Raw genomic sequence first — 20,002 nt, 5'->3', positions numbered from 1 at the left:
GGTAATTTTACCTAGTCTGGGTCACTTTTTATTTTATTTTCTTATCCGGTTGCATGGGTCAGTGCAGTTATTTATGTTGTCTGCTTCTGTGGTCCTGAGGGTCAATCCCAGCGCCTTGTCTAGGCTGAACAAGAGCTCTAAGGAGCTACATCTCCAGCTGTGTAGCCCAAGCTGGCCGTTAACTCATGATCTTCCAGCCTCCTCCACACTGGGCTTATAAGCATGTGCCATTACTCCAAACATTGCCTAATGTAGCTTACACATTTATATTGGTAATGGGCGAGCCTGATTATAATTATTCTTGTTCTCACCAGTGAGTTCCTTCCTTCCCACCCCTAACACCCACCCCGCCTTTATTTTTTTCAGTGTTAGGAGTTGAACTAGGAGCCGTGTGTTCTGTAGGCATGAACAGCGGAGCACCTAAGTGTGATGTCTTTCCCAGTTATATGGAAGTGGTAGAAACATGTGGCAGATACGCCTTCTGAACTTGCTGCTCTTCTGGGGACTTCTGTGTTGCCAAAAAGGAGTGTCACTCACTGTTTCCCGAGTTGAAACTCTGGGCACCATTTTCCCCTCTTCTTCCCTCTCTCTTCGCTCCCTCCATCTGCTCCAGGCTAATGCGCTGCCAAGCCATCCTCTCTCTTCTCTCCTGCCAGCACCCAGGTGGCATGTTCAGAACTTCATTCATTCTGGGAACATTACACAAACAGCTTCTTCATTAAAAAAAAAAAAAGTCTTCCTACTTAGCCTGGTGAGATGCTTGAGCAGGTAAAGCAAGTGTGCCCTCTCATGTCACATACGTACACACACACACACACACACACACACACACACACACACACATACCATGATCAGTGTCATCTTTCTAAAAATTAAAGTATATATCTATATTTTGAGTTTTCCTGCTTTCTTTTCTTCTACTCTTGCCTCCTTGAGTCTCCCCCTAGAAATAAGTTTGAGATCGAAATAAAAGAGACCACAATTCCAACTGCAGTGTGTGGACAAGGAAAACTTTACTCCTGGTCAAGAGAGCAAACTCAGGGCGGAACCGTGTCTTTTTCCCATTGGCTGTCATCCACTTCACAGTCTTATCCAATTGGCTAGTCCGAAAAGAACAGGAAATGAAGGAAGAAGGGAAAGGGATCTCTGAGGAAGAGGAAGGGGTCACTGCTCTGGGCCATCAAGTTCCTGGAATGCGACAGGAGCTTTAAAGGCTAACAGGGAGTAAAATGTTTGCATACAAGTCTTACTAGGTGAGGAAAGGAGAAAGATTTTAGTTACTTGTACTAAACACAAGTTTCATAGTCCTCGGTGTAATGGGAAAAATAAAATGCTGCGGGATCCCGAGTAGTTACAGTGGCAGAAACACTGCAGGTCCCCGAGCAGTGGCGACAGGCAGTGGGACATGTGGTGGCAGGCAGGGGGCAGCGGGTCCTGAGAGCAGCCAGTCCCAGGCAGGGACGGTGCATGAGCCCACGCCGCAGGTCTCCGAAGGTAGTGTGTCACTACCCTGCCCCATAAGAAGGCGTGGATGGGGTTTTGTGTCTCCACTGTAAGCTGTGTGTCACTACCCTGTTCCATAAGAAGGCATGGACGGGGCTTTGTGTCCCCACTGTAAGCTGTGTGTCACTACCCTGTCCTATAAGAAGGCATGGATGGGGTTTTGTGTCCCCACTGTAAGCTGTGTGTCACTACCCTGTCCCATAAGAAGGCATGGACGGGGCTTTGTGTCCCCACTGTAAGCTGTGTGTCACTACCCTGCCCCATAAGAAGGCGTGGACGGGGCTTTGTGTCCCCACTGTTTTTGGGTTTTTTTTGTTTTGTTTTGTTTTGGTTTTTTTTTTTTCGAGACAGGGTTTCTCTACAGTTTTGGAGCCTATTCTGGAACTAGCTCGTGTAGTTCCAGGCTGAACGTGTAGTTCAGGCTGGTCTTGAACTCACAGAGATTCGCCTGCCTCTGCCTCCTGAATGCTGAGATTAAAGACATGTGTCACAACACCCAGCTAAAGATTTATTTTTCTTAATTTGGACGTGTGTGTGTGTGTGTGTGTGTGTGTGTGTGTGTGTGTGTGAATACCACATGTGTTCAGGTCCTGATAGTCCAGAAGAGGGCAGTGGATCCTGCGGGTGCTGGGACTAACCTAGGTCCTCGGGAAAGCAGCAAGCGCTCCTAACTGCTAAGCCATCTATCTCTCTTGCCTCTAGAATTGTGAATTTCATTTTATTTTTAATTCGTCAGTTTGTTAATGTGTACTGTGAGGGACACACACCATGGCACACATATGTGGAGGACCAAGGACAACGTGTGACAATCGGGTCCCTTCTTCCACCATGTGGTTCCTGAGGATCAAACTCAGGCCAGGCTTGGCAATGAGACCCTTTACCCATTTAGCCATCCTGCCGGCCTTACGTCCTGAGATTATGTGTTACTCCACCAAGAATTCAAGCTCTGTGCCTGTCCACCAATGTTTTTAGAGCCTGCAGGTGCGTTACATACGGCAGACTCCCTGTAAATATGGAATACTATTTCAGATCAATGATCTGTGTTTTTTTTTAAACAATGTGGCCGTCTTGTCCTAATATCCCAGTAGGTGGCGCCAAGAGCACACCTGGTCCTCTGAAGTGGTGGGAGTTGGTGCGGGGTAGGGGGATGTAAATAGTTGAGGGCTAGGACCTGGGCCAAGACCGTGGTGGCTGCAGTAATGCGGGATCCAGACTGATGAAAGACAAATAGCATGTCTTCCGATGGATGAGGAAGCGTGAGAGCGGAATTGTGAGGGCTCTAGAGGGGCCTGGGTAGTCAGTGCCCCTAAAGGCCATTAGTGAAATTTCTGGAATAATTAAGACTTTCTGGAATCCTAGATGACTTTCCCTCTTTCACTAGGTTCTGTATCCGGTATCCAGCCGAGTCACTTCTGTGAATATAGAAGAGGCTTTTAAAGAGCATGGTACTTTTCTGTGAGCACAGAACTGAAGAGGGGCACCGGTTGTCAGTTTAAATCTTCATAGGACATTTGCGGAAATACCCAGACAGGAGCAAATTAGAGGGCCCGTAGGAACCAGGTCTGGCCTTTTAACCTCTGCATTCTCCAGTCAGCTCTCATTCATCCAGTTCGCACACCCACCCTCCCATTCTTAGCCACGGGCTGTGTGTGAGAGACCACGCACGCACGCACACATGCACGGTAAGGGAGGCAAGGCTGGACAGCTGGCTTGAGAAGCGGAGGTGCCAGAACTGCCTCGCGGAGGGAGACTTGCTGGAACCTGTTGGGCGAGCACTGCAGGTAGCAGAGCTGAGGCAGGAGAGTATCTTGGATCAAGAGGTGGGCTAAAGAAAGGAGTCAAATCTCAGGCCGGGGAGGTGGCAGGGCCGCAGAGATCCCCAGGGAGCGCGTGCATGAAGATCGGGGTGAGAAGAGGTCCGAGAAGTGATTGCAGCAATAGCAAAGGAGCAGGCTTACAAATTTCAGTTTTGTGATTTTCCGTCTTGCAGCGCTGGTGATTGAACACAGGGCCTCCTGTGTGGCAGCCAAGCACTGTACTGCTGAACTATTCGCAGGGCCCCAAGTAATAATGATAATAGTAGCTCTTATTATTGCTGTTGTTTTAAAGATGAGCCTTAGGCTATGGGGTGTGGTTCAGTGGTAGAGCATTTGCTAGCTTGAGTGGAGTCCTGAGTTTGATCCCCAGGGGTACCAAAAAATCGAAAATAGAAAAGACAGACAAGCCTTAGTGGCTACTGGGTAGAATTGAGGGAAGAGAAAACAGGAGTGGGTCTTTGTAAACACTATAAAAATCCCTGAGCAGCCAGGGAGGGAGAAAAAAAAATCCCTGAGTACTCCAGTTGGCCCTGTGGCTCCTGTCTTGTTAGGGAGCCTCTGACTGAAGATGACAGTTATTTCAAAGGCTGTGAGATTGGTCTAGTAGGATAGAACTTGTCACCATTAATGTGACTGGTGACAGACGTTGGGGCCTACAGCCAAACAGTGGACTTAAATCAACCCCACCCACTTACTAATGACCTTTGTCAATCACTTAGCTTCCCCATGCCTTGGCTTCCTTATCTGTAAAACCAGAATAATAGCAACACCTTCCTTGTCGGGAACTCATGACTAAATGAATTAGTATGTATGAACATATATAACAGTGCCTATTAGAAACACTTTATAAAGCCAGGCGTTGGTGGCGCATGCCTTTAATCCCAGCACTGTGGAGGCAAAGGCAGGCAGATCTCTGTGAGTTCAAGGCAGCCTGGTCTACAAGAGCTAGTTCTAGGACAGGCTCCAAAGCTTCAGAGAAACCCTGTTTTGAAAAACCAAAAGAAAAGAAAAAGAAATAAACACTTTATGAAAATTATCCTGTTTATCCATAACCACAGACCCCGAATTCAAGGACAAATCAGTCCCAACACTTCCCTTAGGGTGTTGCCAGCTTTACTCCTGTGTTTTCAGAGCCTGATTTGGGTGTGTGCAACCCAGTGGTATGGTAGGGTAACCCTTGCGTACTTGGAAGAGCCAACTATTCACTTCTCAGGAACTTTCAAGATGGTACAAGCAAGAGTAACTTGAATTGGCTACACTGCAGGAATGGGACTTTAACCAGGCTTTCCCCCACCAGACTCGCCACTACCCGACACCCACACCTGGACACAAATAGTCTCCACCTCCAGCATGACTGACAACAGTTATGGGAAGTCTCCAGGGACACTACTGACCCACAACTAATACACCTAGCCCCACAAGCTCGGGTATACACGTGGTGACGGACACATGTGTGATTTTTCACACATGGGGACACGGGGAGCAGTGGCTAAAGTGCTAAGAGGCTCACAGAGATGACACGGAGCACCACTAACGCCATTCTTTGCCGTGTGGCTTTAGTCACATCCCTTTTAATGCTAGAGCTTGGGTTTCATCTTTTAAGACAGGGACAAGTCCTGCCATGACACAAGGGCTCCACAGGTCCAACAAGATCACAACGAACTGTGTGCCAAGCCAGCATAAGGCACCTGGGACAGAGTAAATGTCAGTCAAGGCTGCTACCATGCCCTCAGGCACACTGTCCCATTCCCCTGGCACCCGTGGCTTTGTGAGCCCATGGACTATCTGGGTCACAACAAAGGACTCCATGGATGGTTAAGATTTTTCTTTTTTTTTCGAGACAGGATTTCTCTGTAGCTTTAGAGCCTGTCCTGGAACTAGCTCTTGTAGACCAGGCTGGCCTCGAACTCACAAAGATCCGCCTGCCTCTTCCTCCCGAGTGCTGGGATTAAAGGCGTGTGCCACCACCGCCAGGCCTACTCCATGGATGGTTAAGAACAGAGATGGAGGGGCTGGAGAGATGGCTCAGTGATTAAGAGCACTGACTGCTCTTCCAGAGGACCCGGGTTCAATTCCCAGCACCCACGTGGCAGCTCACAATTGTCTGAAGATTTAGTTGCAGGGGATCTGACACCTTCACACCAATGCACATAAAATAAAGTTAAATAAACCATTTTTTTTAAAAAAAGAGATGGAAGCAGGCAGCTTTGTTGTCCAGTTTTTATGAAAATTAATAACATTAATAGCTCACAGACATATACATACACACATCACTATGTACATAGTCATTAAGTTATTAATTAGTCTCTGTATAAAACGTTTCTACATTAGGGTTCTGAGCTAGGCCCAGTCAGTCCTTGACATATTCACAGTTGCGGCCCTTGGGCTTGGCCCTGTGGGCAGGCAGTGAGGAGGTTGCAGAGCGACCAGCCCTTCAGTGAGCACAGATGTCCCGGACCGCTCACCCTCCATCCAGTCCTTGGTCCCTGTCTTGACACAGGAAGAACAGCTGCTCAGTGTAAGGACAAAAAGATTCCGTGCCTCATGCTGCCTGGTGCCCCGGGTCCTTTGTGTGGTAGCTTCAGGTGATGTATGGCAGGTCCTAGAGAATGCTGGCCAGCTCTGTGGAGTCTGTGTCAGAGCAACCTGAGCTGCTGGCTTCATCTCTGCAACAGAAAAGACAGGTTAGGCCAAGCGTCTTGACCCTCCTCTGCTGACACCTGCCTTAGGAAACTTGGCCCCCGAGTCCAAGTCAGCTGTCAGTCTTGTGTACACCGTGGGAGTTTACTCACTCCCACTGCCGGCCTGGAAACGTCTGGTGCCTCTTCCTGCCGAGCGAAGGGCACTGCAGACCTCAGAGAGCCACTGGCTCTGGCTGGCTGGCATGGTGGCATGAGTCACTCCACCTTGCCCTATCATTTCTGGCCACGCCGGAGGGCCTGTATGCCAGGAGGGCACCAGAGTACAGGCTGCAACTAGAACACAGGGCAGGGCTCAAAGCCTTATCCACATTTTCTGGCTCAGCTTCAATTCCCTTCATCTGCAGGATAGGAATCGTAAGAATCTTGCCATGGGAGTGGCTGTCATATCAGCACCTAGAAGGCAGGGCCAGGTTAGCCTTGGCAACGCAACTTGTTTGATGCCAGCCTGAGCTAAATAAACAAAACCCTGCCTCAAAGCAAACAAACAAACCAACTCAGCTGCCTAGGAATGGGTTTGTTAGAAGGTGGTGGGTAGGGATGGGGTGCTGGAAGTACACTTCTAAACACAAGCTCCTTCAAGACAGGAAGTTTTGTTTGGTTTGAGCGACAGGGTCTCTCTACATAGCCTTGGCTGTCCTGGAACTCGCTACATAGACCAGGCTAGCCTCAGACTCATAAAGATCCACCTGCCTCTGCCGCCTAGAGTTCTGTTAATTAAAGGCGTGTGTCACCAGGCCTGGCCTTTCTCTGTTTGGTTTGGTTTGATTTGGGTTTTCCTAACACAATGCTGGCATTCAGAAAGTGTTGCTTGTTGAGTAACTACATACAAAGGCAGTCAGTGTAGTACCCAGCATGTAATTAAGAATTATCTGGACCCATCCACCAGTGACATAAGTTGAGAACTTAGACTGGCTCGCGCGCACACGCGTGCACACACACGCGTGCACACACACACACACCCTCCCCAGCGCTCACCGTAGAGCCTGTAGTGCTTTCTTATTCTGTCGCCGCTTCTCCTCATCGATGGGGTACAGCTTGAAGAGCAGCAAGCCCAGGAGGATGAGGATGATGGGCGCCATCGTCACCAGCATCTTCAGTGTAAACTTGACCTGTTCCGGCTGGAAGCAGCCCTGCTTCTTGTACTTGGCAAAGCTGTGGGACCCAGTGGGCAAGGAGTGGTGAGGATGGAGTGCCTGGACCTTGACCCTGTCCCCAATCTTGCCCAAGACTCACAGGCCACTCACTCAAGACTGAGGGTAGAGACACCAAGGGAGACTCCAGAGGCAAACTTGGTGAAGAAGACATAGAAGGAAAAGAAGATGGGCTCGGTGCCAGGGGAGTGAGGGTGCTTCAGGTGGAAGTCATCAATGACGTCAGGCAGCATGGACCTACGCAGAGTGAGTGACGGCAGACATGAGTGACCCCCACCTAGCCTTCTGGGAGCTTGCAGACCCGCCTCATCCCAGACCCATAGAAGAACAGGGGGAGAAGCCAGCAGAGCACAGTCCCCAGAATGCTGGCTGGGGCATAAACTCAGTGAGCCCGTATATACCTACCAGGGTAGTAAGAAGGCAGCTGCTACGCTGACACCAGCTGCTATGGCCACCACGTAAGTGACGGTGAGATTGCTCTCCATAAGGGCCACCAGGATGAGAAAAGGAACTGCTGACTGGGACAGAGAATGAGGAACATGGGTTACCTAGGAGGCTCCCTATGTAACCCCACCACCACCTAACCCAAACTCTACCCCTTGAGCCCCACTCACTGAGATCCCAACATAGACAGCTGTCTTCTTGCCAAACCGGGTTAGGAACCACTGCCAGATGGGAATGGTGAATGTGGCCGAGAGCTGTGAGTGACAGAAAAGGTGAGGCAGGTGGCTTATTGCTGCAGAGGCCCCCAAAGATGCTCCCAGGTCAGCAGTGAGGAAGTTGACAGGCATGTCTGACAGCTTCCTGTGGGAGCTGAGAGCAAGCCATCCTCCCGACTTTTCATAAATAGGAGTGCAAAGCTGCACTAAGTTGCTGGCATCCTTGTCTTTGCTGTACTGGGCACCATAACCATTCGGACTCAAAGCCTCATTTTATAACCATCTCTAAGTGATTGTAGGTGAGATCCAGGGAAACCTCCCTCATCCCATCATGACTAGGGACCAGCCTGAAAGTATCCTCTAACTGTCCAAAGACCCATTCATCAGTACCATACGCCCTGTACGCACCATGATGGCCAGGAGGAGGTTCTGGAACTCATTTCGGAAGCCCAAGGTATAGGTACAGAATAAGGCAAAGTTGCCCTCCACCAGCTGGGGGAAGGGGCAGGACAAGGAAATGAAAGAGAGAAGGTGACTTGGAGATTCCAGAGTCCTCGATGTGTCCCACTCCCTCCTGCCTGCCCCTCAGCCTCACCCCAATCCAAATCTTCTCCAACCCCATCCTATTAGACCTCCCCTCAGGATGAGCATCTCAGGCCTCACTCACCATGAACGCCAGGGAGGTGAAAAGAAAGCCCGCGATGAGCTTGACATAGGGGCCGTGACTCATGACCAGCCGGAGGCCCTGAAAGAAGGGCATCGACTCGGCCTGCTGGGCTTCATAGGGCTCTGGGGATCAGAAAGGATAATGAGGAGGGAGTAGAGGTCCCTCCCAAAGCCTGAAGACCAGGCAGAAGGGGACTACTGCTCCCTGGGCTGTGGGCTGAGCCCTCCGCAGGACGCCTCTCACCTCTCTGCTCCCGCACGCCTAGAACCAGAATGATGGCGCAGATGACGTAGATGGAGGCAATGATGCCTGCTGCCAGCAGGTATGCATTTTGCTATGACATACAGAGACAGGGTCAGTCTGATCTCAGCCCAGCAGCCCCACTCCACGATCTCAGGCCAGGCCTTTCTCCTGTGGGGGCCTCACTGTCTCCATCTGTGGACCAGGGGGGGGTCATCCTGGACCTGCTGCTGCTTCCCAAGGCTGGGCTAAGTCCAAGTATACAAAATGTTACACGGCCAGACTACGTAGTGTGTGAGCCCACAGCCCAAGTCTTCCCCCCATCTCTGCAACTCGCTGGGACCCCAGACGAGTTACTCAGCCTCCCAGGCTTCACGTTCCTTGTCTATAAAGTGGGTATATGTACGGACTAATATTTACATTTACCAGATGCCCACTAATTGGTAAACACTAGCTACTATTACTACTTTTAGAATAACTGCAAAGTGCCCCCATTTGTTCTCCCCAACAAAGCCCTGCCCAGCCAGGGGCCTCACCGTTTCTTTAAGGGAGCCGGTGCTCTGTGTACGATTGACAGCTTCTAAGGCCACTGCAGAGTCGTTCTGGTCCTGGAGGCAAGGTGCTTTGGCTTGGCCCACAATTTGTCCTTGGATCGCCGTTCCTATCACTGTACCCAGCACCTCCACAGTCATCCCTACACAAGAAAAGCGTCTTTTTGGATGTGCCTCAGGGCCCGTGGACCCAGGAAAGAAGGTCATATGGGAGCTACTGGTGGCTCCAGGTCAATTGGACTAGGGGACAGGGTGATGACATTTCAACCTACATTCATGGCCTCTCTCTGTGTAACCTTCAGAACAGTCCCTGTATCCCTGAGTCTCACTTGAGCAATAAAGGGATTGAGTTATTTTTTTTAATATGTTTTCATAGGTTGAGGGATATAATTCAATGGTTAAGTGACTGCTTAGTAGAGACAAGGTTCTGGGATCAATCCCCAGCATCAAAGAGACAAGGGACGGCAGGAGGGGGGTTTGCTTCCCCCACCTTCCCAGGCACACACATGAGTAGAGCAAAGAGCGGGCCCACAAAGTACAAGGTGTCTGTGGTGGTGGGCTAGGAGTAGAGCGGTCCAGGGCCCCGCTGTGGACGGGGCTAAGGTGATGGGGAAGGGACTCACTGTAGGCCGTAGCGGAGTCTCGCTCACTCTGATCTGTGCTGATGAACATGGTGAGAGCGGAGTAGGGAACGTGGAAACACTGTTGCAGAAGAGAAGCTCTCGGCCAGTTAGATGGATGGAGAGACATGCAGAGGCCCCAGGGCTCACCCTCGACTCCTGCCCCTCACCAAGGTACCCACACTCACCGTGACCAGCGTCTCAAAGAGGCAGTAGAAAAGCAGGTACCAAAGGAACCCATACGACCTTTCCATCCCTAGTGGGAAGTCAGGCACGAACCAGATGAGGAAGTAGGCAATGATGGCCAGGGGAGTGGAGAAGATGATCCTGAGGAAGGGGAGGGTCTGAGTGGAGGCTGGAGAATTCTAAGCGCTCAAATCTGCTCCACAGGTGCCAATCAACGGAGAAGGAAATTTCTACTCGGAACCCTCCCAACCCAGAGCCTCAGGGGAAGAGACTGAGGGCCTTGCCTGAAGGACCTGAGTGGGGCCAAGTTCCTGAACCAAAATCTTGAGCAAGGAGCTTGAAGGGGTCAGAGAGCAAGGAGCATGAGGCATCTCTTTCCTGATGAGAGAGTCCCAGTGAAGGGGACAGGCCGAGCACCCATCCCCTACCCTCCATGCTTCATTTGTACCCACACGGGGAAGGTAGAGTGGGTGGAAGAGGCCAACTTCCGGTGAGGTAGGAGAGAGGGGCCACGCAGGAGGATTGGACCCAGTCACGGAACTATAACGAGGGTGGGGACAAATGTCTGGCCCACATGTGAGTTCACCACATCATGAGAGGTTATTAATACCTCAGGCTAGACCAACTTCACAGCATCAGCAGAAGAAGGAGAGTACAAAGGTTAAAAGGAAAAAGGCCTCAGACCAGCTCAGTGGGTAAAAGCGCTTGTTGCCAGGCCTAACAACCTGATATTTTCCCCTGGAGCATGCATGGTGGAAGGGAAATACAAGTTGTCCTCTGGCCTCCACATGTACCATGGCATGTGCACATGTAGGCACACACACACACAAACACACTAAATATTTTTAAAAAGAGGAAAGTCCTGTGTTGCATATACTTCTGGGATCCATTTCTGAGTCTGTCACTATAAAAACTTAGTCTTGGGCAAGTTACTTAACTTCTCTGAGAGTCACTTCCTCATATATCAAAAGAAAACAAGAAATAGTACACTGTCTACATTCAACATTTGCCCAAGTATTTATGAAGCTCCAGATGTGCTAGGAACTATTCCGCCTGTTGAAGATGTGTCCATGAAGAAAAAGAGCGCATTGATCCCGCAGAACTCACTCTAGCTGGTGAACAACATAAACGATATATTCAGCCTTAAAAACAAAAATCTTGACACATGCTACAACACAGAACCTTGGCCTTCATAGGCCAAATGAAATAGGATTGTCTCTAAAAAAACAAGTATTGTACAGTTTAACTTATAGGGGAGTTACCAAATCCATAGTTTCATATTCATCCTGCAAGATACATCAGCTGCTAAGGGTACTTACTGCGCCTAATGACCCAAGTTCAATTCACGGAACTCATATGGTAGAAAGAATCGACTCCTGAAAACTGTCCCCTGACCATCCCCACCCCCCATATCCTCCTTGAATAAAAAAAAAAAAAAGAAGAAGAAGAAGGGAGGGTTTGACAGAGGGAGGGTAACACGGGGATTATTTTTTGATGAACTCCAAGTTTTGGTTTGAAAGAAGAAAAAGTATTGGGATACGCTTGGCAGTGGTGGTGCACACCTTTAATCCTAGAGCTCAGGAGGCAGAGACAGGCAGATCTCTGTGAGTTCGAGACCAGCCTGGTCTACAAAGTGAACTCCAGGACATCCAGGGCTATGCAGAAAAAGAGCAACAACAAAAAAATAATGGGACGGAAGGCAGTGATGGTCACACAAGGATGTGAACATTCTTAATGCTACTTTCTTGGACACCTTAAAAGAGCCAAGTAGTGATGCCTCACGACTTTAATCCCAGCACTGGAAAGGCAGAGGCAGGTGGATCTCTATGAGTTTGAGGCCAATCTGGTCTACAGAGAGAGTTCCAGGATAGCCAGGGCTGCACAGAGAAAACCTGTCTTGAAAAAGAAAAATAAAGCTGGGCATGGTGTTACAGGACTGTAGTCCCCACATTCAAGAGACAGAAGCAAAAAGATCATGAGTTCAAAGTCAACCTGGGACACATGGTGAGATCTCTTTAAAAAAAAAATCAAGGGCACAGGGGCTAGAGGGATGGCTCAGCAATTAGGAGCACTTGTTCTTGCTCCTAAGATTAAATTTTAAATAAGACCTAGATTAAATTTTCAGCACCCACATGGTAGCTCACAACCATTCATGACTCCAGTTTTCAGAGACCCAGTGTTCTCTTCGGACCTCAGGTACCAGGCACAGGTGTGCATGCAAACAAAACACTCATATAGTATTGTGTGTGTGTGTGTGTGTGTGTGTGTGTATGTGTATTTGGTGTATATAGTCTCACACATACACATACACACATATATGTTTCATTTTGCTTTTTCATTTTTCTGACACAGGATCTCTCTATGTGATCATGTAGACCAGGCTGGTCTCAAATTCAGGGAATCCCCTGCCTCTGCTCTCAAGAGGCAGGCAGAAGCAGGTGGATTTCTGTGAGTTTGAAGGCTACCTGGTCTACATAACAAGTGTAGGGGGCAGCTAGGGCTACATAGTGAGACCCTGTCTCAAAAACAAAGCGAACTAAACAAGGGTTGAGTTGGAGGTGACGGCACATGACTGTGATCTGAGCATTTAGGGGGTGAAGAATCAGGGCTTGGAGGCCAGCCTGGGCTACAGAAAACTTAGTCTTCAAAGAACAAAATCAAACGAAGATCAAGGCTGTAGAACGCTTCCCTGGCATGTGCCAGGCCCTGCAGTTGAGTTCTACCACAAATAAATCCATAAATAGGGTAAATGCTAAGCTTTAGGTTTTTTTCATAGTCTTTATACAGTTAGATAACATATTAAAGGGTGGCAAAAGATATGGAGAAAAGAAAGCAGGCTACTGCAGGCTAAAGCTAACGCAGGCTACAGCAGGTTAAGCAGGCAGGAGGCTTGGGGTGCAGTTCACAGCTGGCTGAGAGGGCAGTAACTGAGAAGGCGTGGATGTGATCAGGGAGTCTGCATTGCAGATCTCTGAGGCAAGTGTGGGCCCAGGCAGGGAACAGTCAGTACAAAGGTCCTTAGGCAGGACCCGTGGGCTGGAGGGCAGGAAGCGAGGAAGATGGAATTAGGAGATAATGTGGAGAAAAAGGGGACACCTCACAGGCAAATGTGAGGACTTCAACTCTGTGGGTTGAAGTAGGCTCAAGTCTTAAGTAAGTTGACAGAAAAAATGTTGAACAGTACTTGGGGCATTAAGTGTTTGCCATGATCATTTCAGGAGGACTCAACAGGAGAAGTGGCCTTCGGGAAACCACTACAGGCCAGGGCCACAAGTGGGCAATGCCTGGTAATCACTCCATCTCAGTCTCTCAGTGTGACTCAGCTGACAGGGTCTCACAGGTGGCCTTAGGAAGTTCTGGGAAAGGGAATGTCAGTCCGTTGGTGGTTTGCAGGAGGGGTTTTGGAGTAGGAACTGCCCTAACGCCTGGGAGGAGACCCAGCTAGGGCTAACACTAACCAACAGGCTCAGATCCTGCCTTTACTGTCTCTGGGCCTGAGCAGATGCAACCTGGGAAGAATACAACGGCCCTTCAGCCTATGAGCCACCCCATGCGTTTCTGACACACACCCAGGCACTTGCCAGCCAGAGAGCAGCCTAAGGGGTCCCCAGCGACTTTCCTGGAGTAGCTGTCACAACTGACCAAGCAAAAGTCCTCAGGTCTCCCTCTCACAGGGAGGCCTTGCCGGCCCTCCTCCTCCTTCCACCCCGTCAGTCACATCGTCTCCTCAGCCTTCCCCAAACACTCCATCCTCTTAGGCAGACAGCTGAACAGCAATGCCCGCCTAGGAACCCGATTTGACTGCGAGTGACCCTGTGCGGCAGCGCACCAGACAGCGGCCTCCTATTGGCTGGGCTTCATGAGGCGATGTGGGAGCAGGGCCCCGCCCTCCACCAGCTGCCAGGAGGCCGGCATGGGGCCAAGTCTCACAGGCTGGCGCTCAGGACTCCCTGAGCAATTTGCCCAGGTAAAGGAGGCTCTCCTGCCCTCCCCTCCAGCCCCTTGGCCATGAGGCCTGGATCAAAGACTCCAAACTGGGCTTCTGCCAGGGGCTGGCAGGATTGGGGTGGGTGGGGGGCCTCGTGGGAAAGGAAACTGTGGAGGTGCAGAAGCTGCTGGAAGAGCTTTGAAGGCCGGAGACCAGGTATGGGCGCCCCTGGGGCAGGAAGGCGCCCACTTAAGCTTGGATGGGCTGGAGATGAAAGGGGTACACCCCCCCACCCCCTGAAGCAGGATGTCCTGGAGGGAACCAGAGCCCCGGCTTGGCCTGTCTTGTGCGTCTCCACCGCTGTCTGATCTATGGTAACTGCCTCCCACAACTTGCCCCACAGGCTGAATCTGAATATCTCCAAGGGAAGAAACAGCTCCTCCACTGAAGGCACTGGAAATGATGGCTCCACGATTCCATTCTCAGAATGGCCCCTACCCATGTCCTACCATTAACCACCCTAGAGAAATGTCAACTCGTATATCAACGCCTGCCCGACACTCTCCTGAGTGCTTTCCGTATTAAAATCCTCACTATACCTCCGTTTTACCTAAGGTTCAGAGAGGTTAAGTAACTTGCTCGTGACAGCACAGCTGTTGGTCGTGAAGCGGCCATTCAAACCCAGGCAAGCTCCCGACCGTTCTGAAGACCTACTTCTGCCGCTATAGAGGTGCCGAGTGGGAGAAATAACCACCAAAATAACCAAAATAACTGGCTGGGTGTCCCAGTGACCACCTCTGGGGCCGCGAAGGCCTCAGCCTGGGCTTTCAACACCTTCGAGCTTTTGTGTCGTTCCTTCCCCTCAGGTCCCAGCCTGTGTGACAAGAGACAGGACCTAGGGCCAGAGACAGCGAAGCCTGGCCTTCAGCACGTGGTAGGAGCGTCTCTACTTACCAGGGCATGAGGCGGCCCAGGCGGGTCCAGGAGGACTTGCTGATGCAGAAGCCCACCAGAGGATCAGTGAAGGCATCCCAGGCTCGGCCCACGAAAAGGATAATGGAAGCAGGGAGTGGGTCCACCTGCCACAGGGAAGAGGCGGAAGAAGACGTCATTCACCTCAGCCCTCAGTGGGGCTTCCCTCAGTGCCGCAGCCAGGCCTTCAAGGCCTGCTCCCCCTGCATTCTTTAACTTTTCCACTCAGCTCTTTCTCTGTTCGAGATGGGGTTTCTCTGTGCAGCCCTGGCTGTCCTGGAACTTGCTCTGTACTCCAGGCTAGTCTTGAACTTAGAGATCCACCTGCCTCTGCCTTCCGAGTGCTGGGATCAAAGGCGTGTGCCACCACCATCCAGTTTCACTCACGTTCTTAATAGTGACAGTAGCGGATCCGGAAGTTTAGCTCAGTGGTAGCATGATTGCTTGCCTAGAATGGATGAGGTGTTGGGTTCAATTCCCCCACATTGTAAAAAACAATGACAACAGCAGCTGGGCATGGTGGCGCACGGCTTTAATTCCAGAATCCAGTGGACAGAGGCAAGCAGATCTCTGTGAGTTCAAAGCCAGCCTGGTCTACAGAGTGAGTTCCAGGACAATCTACATAGAGAGACCCAGTCTCCCCAAAGCAAAATAATAGTAATAATAATAACTAGTAAAAATGATGACATTGACAACAGCATTTCTCTGGTAACTGTATTATCAAAGTAGGACTGTTTGAAGCATTTCTGGATCTTTCCTTCCTTCTGATGCACTTAAAAACATCTTGTCAGGGCTTCAGAGATGGCTCAGTGGTTAAGAGCATGGACTGCTCTTCCAGGGGACCACGGTTCAGTTTCCAGCACCTGCAAGACAGCTAATGACTGTCCATAACTCCAGTTCTAAGGGGATCATCTGGCACCTTCTTCTGGCCTCATGGGCACTGAACACACGTGGTACCCAGAAGTGGTACACAGACATTCATCCAGCCAAAATACCCATGCACATTAAAAAAAAAAACAACTCACCTAACAGAATGAACACAGAATCATTTCCCTCCTTCCTTCTCATAGTTCTGAGCCCCTGACCACCCGATGACAGAGCTAGTATGACAGGCTAACTGGTCAATCACAGTGAGCCTCATCTGTATAAGAGTTACGGGTTGCAGTATGTTTTATGAGGTCAGGTTTTATACTGGGTATGGTAAAAGGAATCAATAGGTGCTTTCTCCCATCTTCTTCTTTAGAATTCATTTTATTATTTCAAATTATGTGATTGTGTGTGTGTATAAGGGGGTGCTTTTGAAGGAATACAGGAGGCCAGAGGCGTTGAATCCCCTAGAGCTGGAGTTATAGGTAGTTGTGGCTGTGAGTGGCCTGGCATGGTCCTCTGAAAAAAGCAGTAAGCCCTTAACCACTGAGCAGTCTCTCCAGTGACGTTCCCCACCGTGACACCGTGTGCGCGCGTGCATGCGTGTGTATGTTGTGTGCGTGCGTGTGTGGTGTGTGTGTGTGTGTGTGTGTGTGTGTATGTGTAAGAGGGACAGTCTTCTTTATAGTCCTGACTAGTCTAGAACCTGGTAAGTAGACCTGGCTGGGCTCTCACTTGTAAGGATCCTCGTCTTGGCTGTCCCTTTCCAGTGCTGGGATTGCTGATGTGCATCACTATGCCTACCCTACAGATGCTTTTTAAAAGTGACTGGTCACCTCCAAACACTCTAGGTTCTAAATATAGAATTTCCAGTTTCAACCTCATCCATAAAACCTTGATTGATTGACTGACTTTTTCTTTGTTTTTGAGACAGGGTCCTGCGCTGGTTCTGAAATCCCGATCCTCCTGTCTTGGCCTCCTAACTGCTGGGGTAACAGGCATGTACCACCATGTCCAGTTGTTATAGCCCTGCTCTGGAAAGCTGGCAGCCTTCCCGAACTGTCCCCCCACCCTACACTCACCCCACTTACTCTAACCCCACTTTATGCTCAACTGCAGGTTCCTCTTATTTATAACCCCGAAGAGCCCAACCATGGGAACTATTTGAAATCCAGCTACTGAATGGGTCTTCTGTCCTTTCTGGGGCTCAGTGTCCCACACCTGCAAACGGAAACGAATATGCACCAATGTGCCTCGCTTGCCCAGGGATGCTACACAGAAAAGAGCCAGTGAGGGCACCCTGGAGCCATGGTTACTCAGTCTCCCACTCTCTCATCCAGACAGGGTGAATTCTTTGGATGCCAGGCTGCTGGCCAAGGCTTCTCAAATACACACAGTAGCCCTGCTTCTTCAGATGAGACCTGAAGTACTGGGGCACATTACATATGCCCACACCTTCAGGTTTCCCTACCCACCACTCCGCTGCCACTTCTCAGGTGAAGGTGGGATACAGTTCTTTCCAGAGCCTGGCAACGTCCACTAAAACCCCAAGCCAAGCCAGCTGACTGTCTTCCAGCCAGGGACATGGTGTGCCAGTCTCTTCTAAGAACAGCGTCACCAACGGGTCCCATTCTCCCTCACAGCCGCTGCTTAGTCCTCCAGGCTCTCTTGCTCCTGCCAGGCCAGGACAAGTTGCCAGCTGTGGCTCCCGGGGCAGAGAGACTCCCCTTCCTGGACACTTCCTAAAGCCTTCTTTCTCATCCACTGTGGCCCTGAGTGGCAGCCAAGGAACACGATCTGGTCCTGTTTTACCAACGGAGAAAAGTGGGTGACCCTACCAAGAGGAGCCTACCACTTCCCACCTCTGCAGATTGGAGGTGCCTAGGCGCTCAGGATACTCACCTTAGCCACATCCAGCAGGTAGATCTGCAGGAAAAACCCCAGGGCGCAGCCTGTCAGCTGGTATGGGGCCCCTCCAACTGCATAACAGAGCTTGTTGCAAATGGACAATTGCTGCTTCTTCTTTGGTTCCTTCTGGGGAGAGAAGGAAAGACTGAAAATATGCTCAGGATTCTGGCCTCCAACCTAGAAGGTGCCAGAAGCACAGCCCTTTCTCCAGTCAACTGGGCCAGGAGCAGCGGCTCCACCTTGGGAAATCCCACTTCCCCTACCCCAGAGGAAGTTACACTTAAATACAGACTCTCCCCCTCCCACCTAGACCCTGAGAAAAACTATCACCCTCCATCTTTAAGGATCTTCTTCCCGGCCAGGTGTGTTGTCACACACATTGAATCCCAATACTCCGGAGGCAGAGCCAGACAGGTAGGTCTCTGAGTTTAAGGGCAGCCTGTCTAAGGAGCGAGTTCCTAGACAGTCAGGACTACATATAGAAAACCTGTCTCAAACAAACAAACAAATACGAAAATCTCCTGGTCCCTCAGTCGTTGCTCCCTTCCAAGTTACTCAGAGAGAGCATGTTGAAGCAGTGGACCGGTTCCCACCCCGCACTAGCTGCCACAACCTGAAAATCCTCTTGCTGCCAAAAGCAGCCTGAGCCCAGCCCAGGCTCCCTCCCCGACGCCCCGCAAGAATCCACCTGCCTACTGGGTGAGGACACCAAGGCTGCGGGGAGGCCCCAACCGGGCCACTGCAGCCACAGCTGTTCCTTCCATCTGTCCCAAAGTTCCCGGGTCCCTGCAGACAGTCTTTAGCTCCAGGCAAACCCTTGAGCAGTCCTACCTCCGGCTCCCTGACACAAACCCATTCCAGCTCCTAGGGGACCTTGGAGAGGGGTGAAAAGGGCTCCAGGTGCAGGGCTCTGCCTTCTCCAGGCAGAACACTAGGGGAGGCTGAGGTTGCCTGGGGAAAGTAGAGATTACTCATATGTGGTAACAGCATAATTGCTCACTGGCTCCTTCCAAGATCAGTTAATAAAATTAAAAGGAAAAGTTAAGCACCTCCCAAGGAGATCTATTGTCAGCGATCCCTTTCCTGGGGCCGCATGGTTTCCACCGGGGTGGTTAAATAGATCCACAGAGCTAGGACCCCTGAACGCTGTGCGTGTTGAACGCTTAGAGGCACACAAACGCTTTCGGTATGCGGCTCCTTTAAGAGCAGAGCCCTTGTTCTTATGAATGAACTTGAGTGGCCCTTCTCAGAGTTAAAACGTGAGAGTAGAGGGGGCGGCGGGGGTGGGTGAAGAGATCGAGAACGAAGGGGACTCTCAAATTTTGGGGATTTCCTTGAACCCCTTGGACTTTCTTCTTTTTCCAAGTCTCACTGTACCCTGGTTCACCCTCTCCTCTCAGTGTCCCAAAGACCAAGCCTAACCTCAGATGCTCCTTGTGCCCACCTCTCCGTCTGCCCACCACCCTTTACCCTCCTCTCGGGACCTCACCTTCACCTGGACCGGCCGTTCACTGGCTTGGAGGATGCCGGTGGGGAGCAGTCCCGCCGCGGAACCGCTCTCGGCGCCCTCTCCTTTGGCCATGACCCGCGGGCCACGCCGTCTGGAACCGGGACGCCGGGATGCTCCTGTGTTCTGCCGGCCCGCACTCGCCTGGGACTCCCCGTTGTAGACGCAGCCGCAGCTACCAGTACGCTCACCAGCACTGAACAAACCGGGAACGCCGGCAAGGAAAACTGGCATGCCCCCTCCGCGCCTCTTAAAGGTTTGGTCCTGAGCCTCCAGCCAATCCGCGCACGAGCCTGCCCTACTCGTCTGACGGAGCCTAGCTGCTCAGCCACGTTCTCAAAGCCAGCATCCGCAACGCGTGCTCCTAACCATCTAAGCAAGGCTGAGACACCCCACCTGACTCGCCCGAGGAAACTGAACCCCAAGGCTGAAAGTGACCTGCCCGAGGCCCCCAGAGTGAGTTCTCCCCGAGTCGAGCCTGCTAGCCCATGACTTTTGAACCCCGATGCCCCCTTTAACAAGCTGGAGTCAGGTGGCTTCTCCCTTCCCCCAAACCTGAAGTCATAGGCTGTAACTTTCACTATCAATGTCCCTCTCTATGTCTCAAGATCGGTCATTCCTTCTCTTTGCCTGTGATATTTAGGGAACCTTTTTCAATGGGACAGGAAAATTTGCCAGCTCAGTGACTGCCCTTTCCAGTAGGGAAGCTATCAAGTTCTACGAA

General features: G+C 50.8%; 1 protein-coding gene across 2 annotated transcripts; it reads right to left on the bottom strand.

Moving 5' to 3' along the window:
* Nucleotides 1–5,526: 5,526 nt before the first annotated feature.
* Nucleotides 5,527–19,509, bottom strand: Mfsd2a (MFSD2 lysolipid transporter A, lysophospholipid). Of its 2 annotated transcripts, none has more exons than XM_048434519.3 (14): nt 19,261–19,509; nt 17,766–17,897; nt 14,979–15,103; nt 10,099–10,237; nt 9,914–9,992; nt 9,276–9,433; nt 8,743–8,833; nt 8,500–8,621; nt 8,241–8,324; nt 7,788–7,871; nt 7,579–7,691; nt 7,267–7,410; nt 6,998–7,174; nt 5,527–5,986 (listed from the first exon to the last, which is right to left on the bottom strand). In XM_048434519.3, exons 1-14 carry the CDS (start codon nt 19,351–19,353, stop codon nt 5,923–5,925), a joined length of 1,605 nt encoding a protein of 534 aa, XP_048290476.2. In that variant the 5' UTR covers nt 19,354–19,509; the 3' UTR covers nt 5,527–5,922. The 2 variants fall into 2 exon arrangements, with proteins under 2 accessions (XP_048290476.2, XP_048290477.2); XM_048434520.3 differs by having other exon boundaries at nt 17,766–17,894.
* Nucleotides 19,510–20,002: the final 493 nt, after the last annotated feature.

This window comes from Myodes glareolus, chromosome 3 (genome assembly GCF_982192425.1).
Source record: "Myodes glareolus chromosome 3, mMyoGla1.1, whole genome shotgun sequence".
Classification (NCBI taxonomy): Eukaryota; Metazoa; Chordata; class Mammalia; order Rodentia; family Cricetidae; genus Myodes; species Myodes glareolus.
Note: the sequence above shows the minus strand (reverse complement) of the source record. Positions and strands in the feature narration are given on the sequence as shown.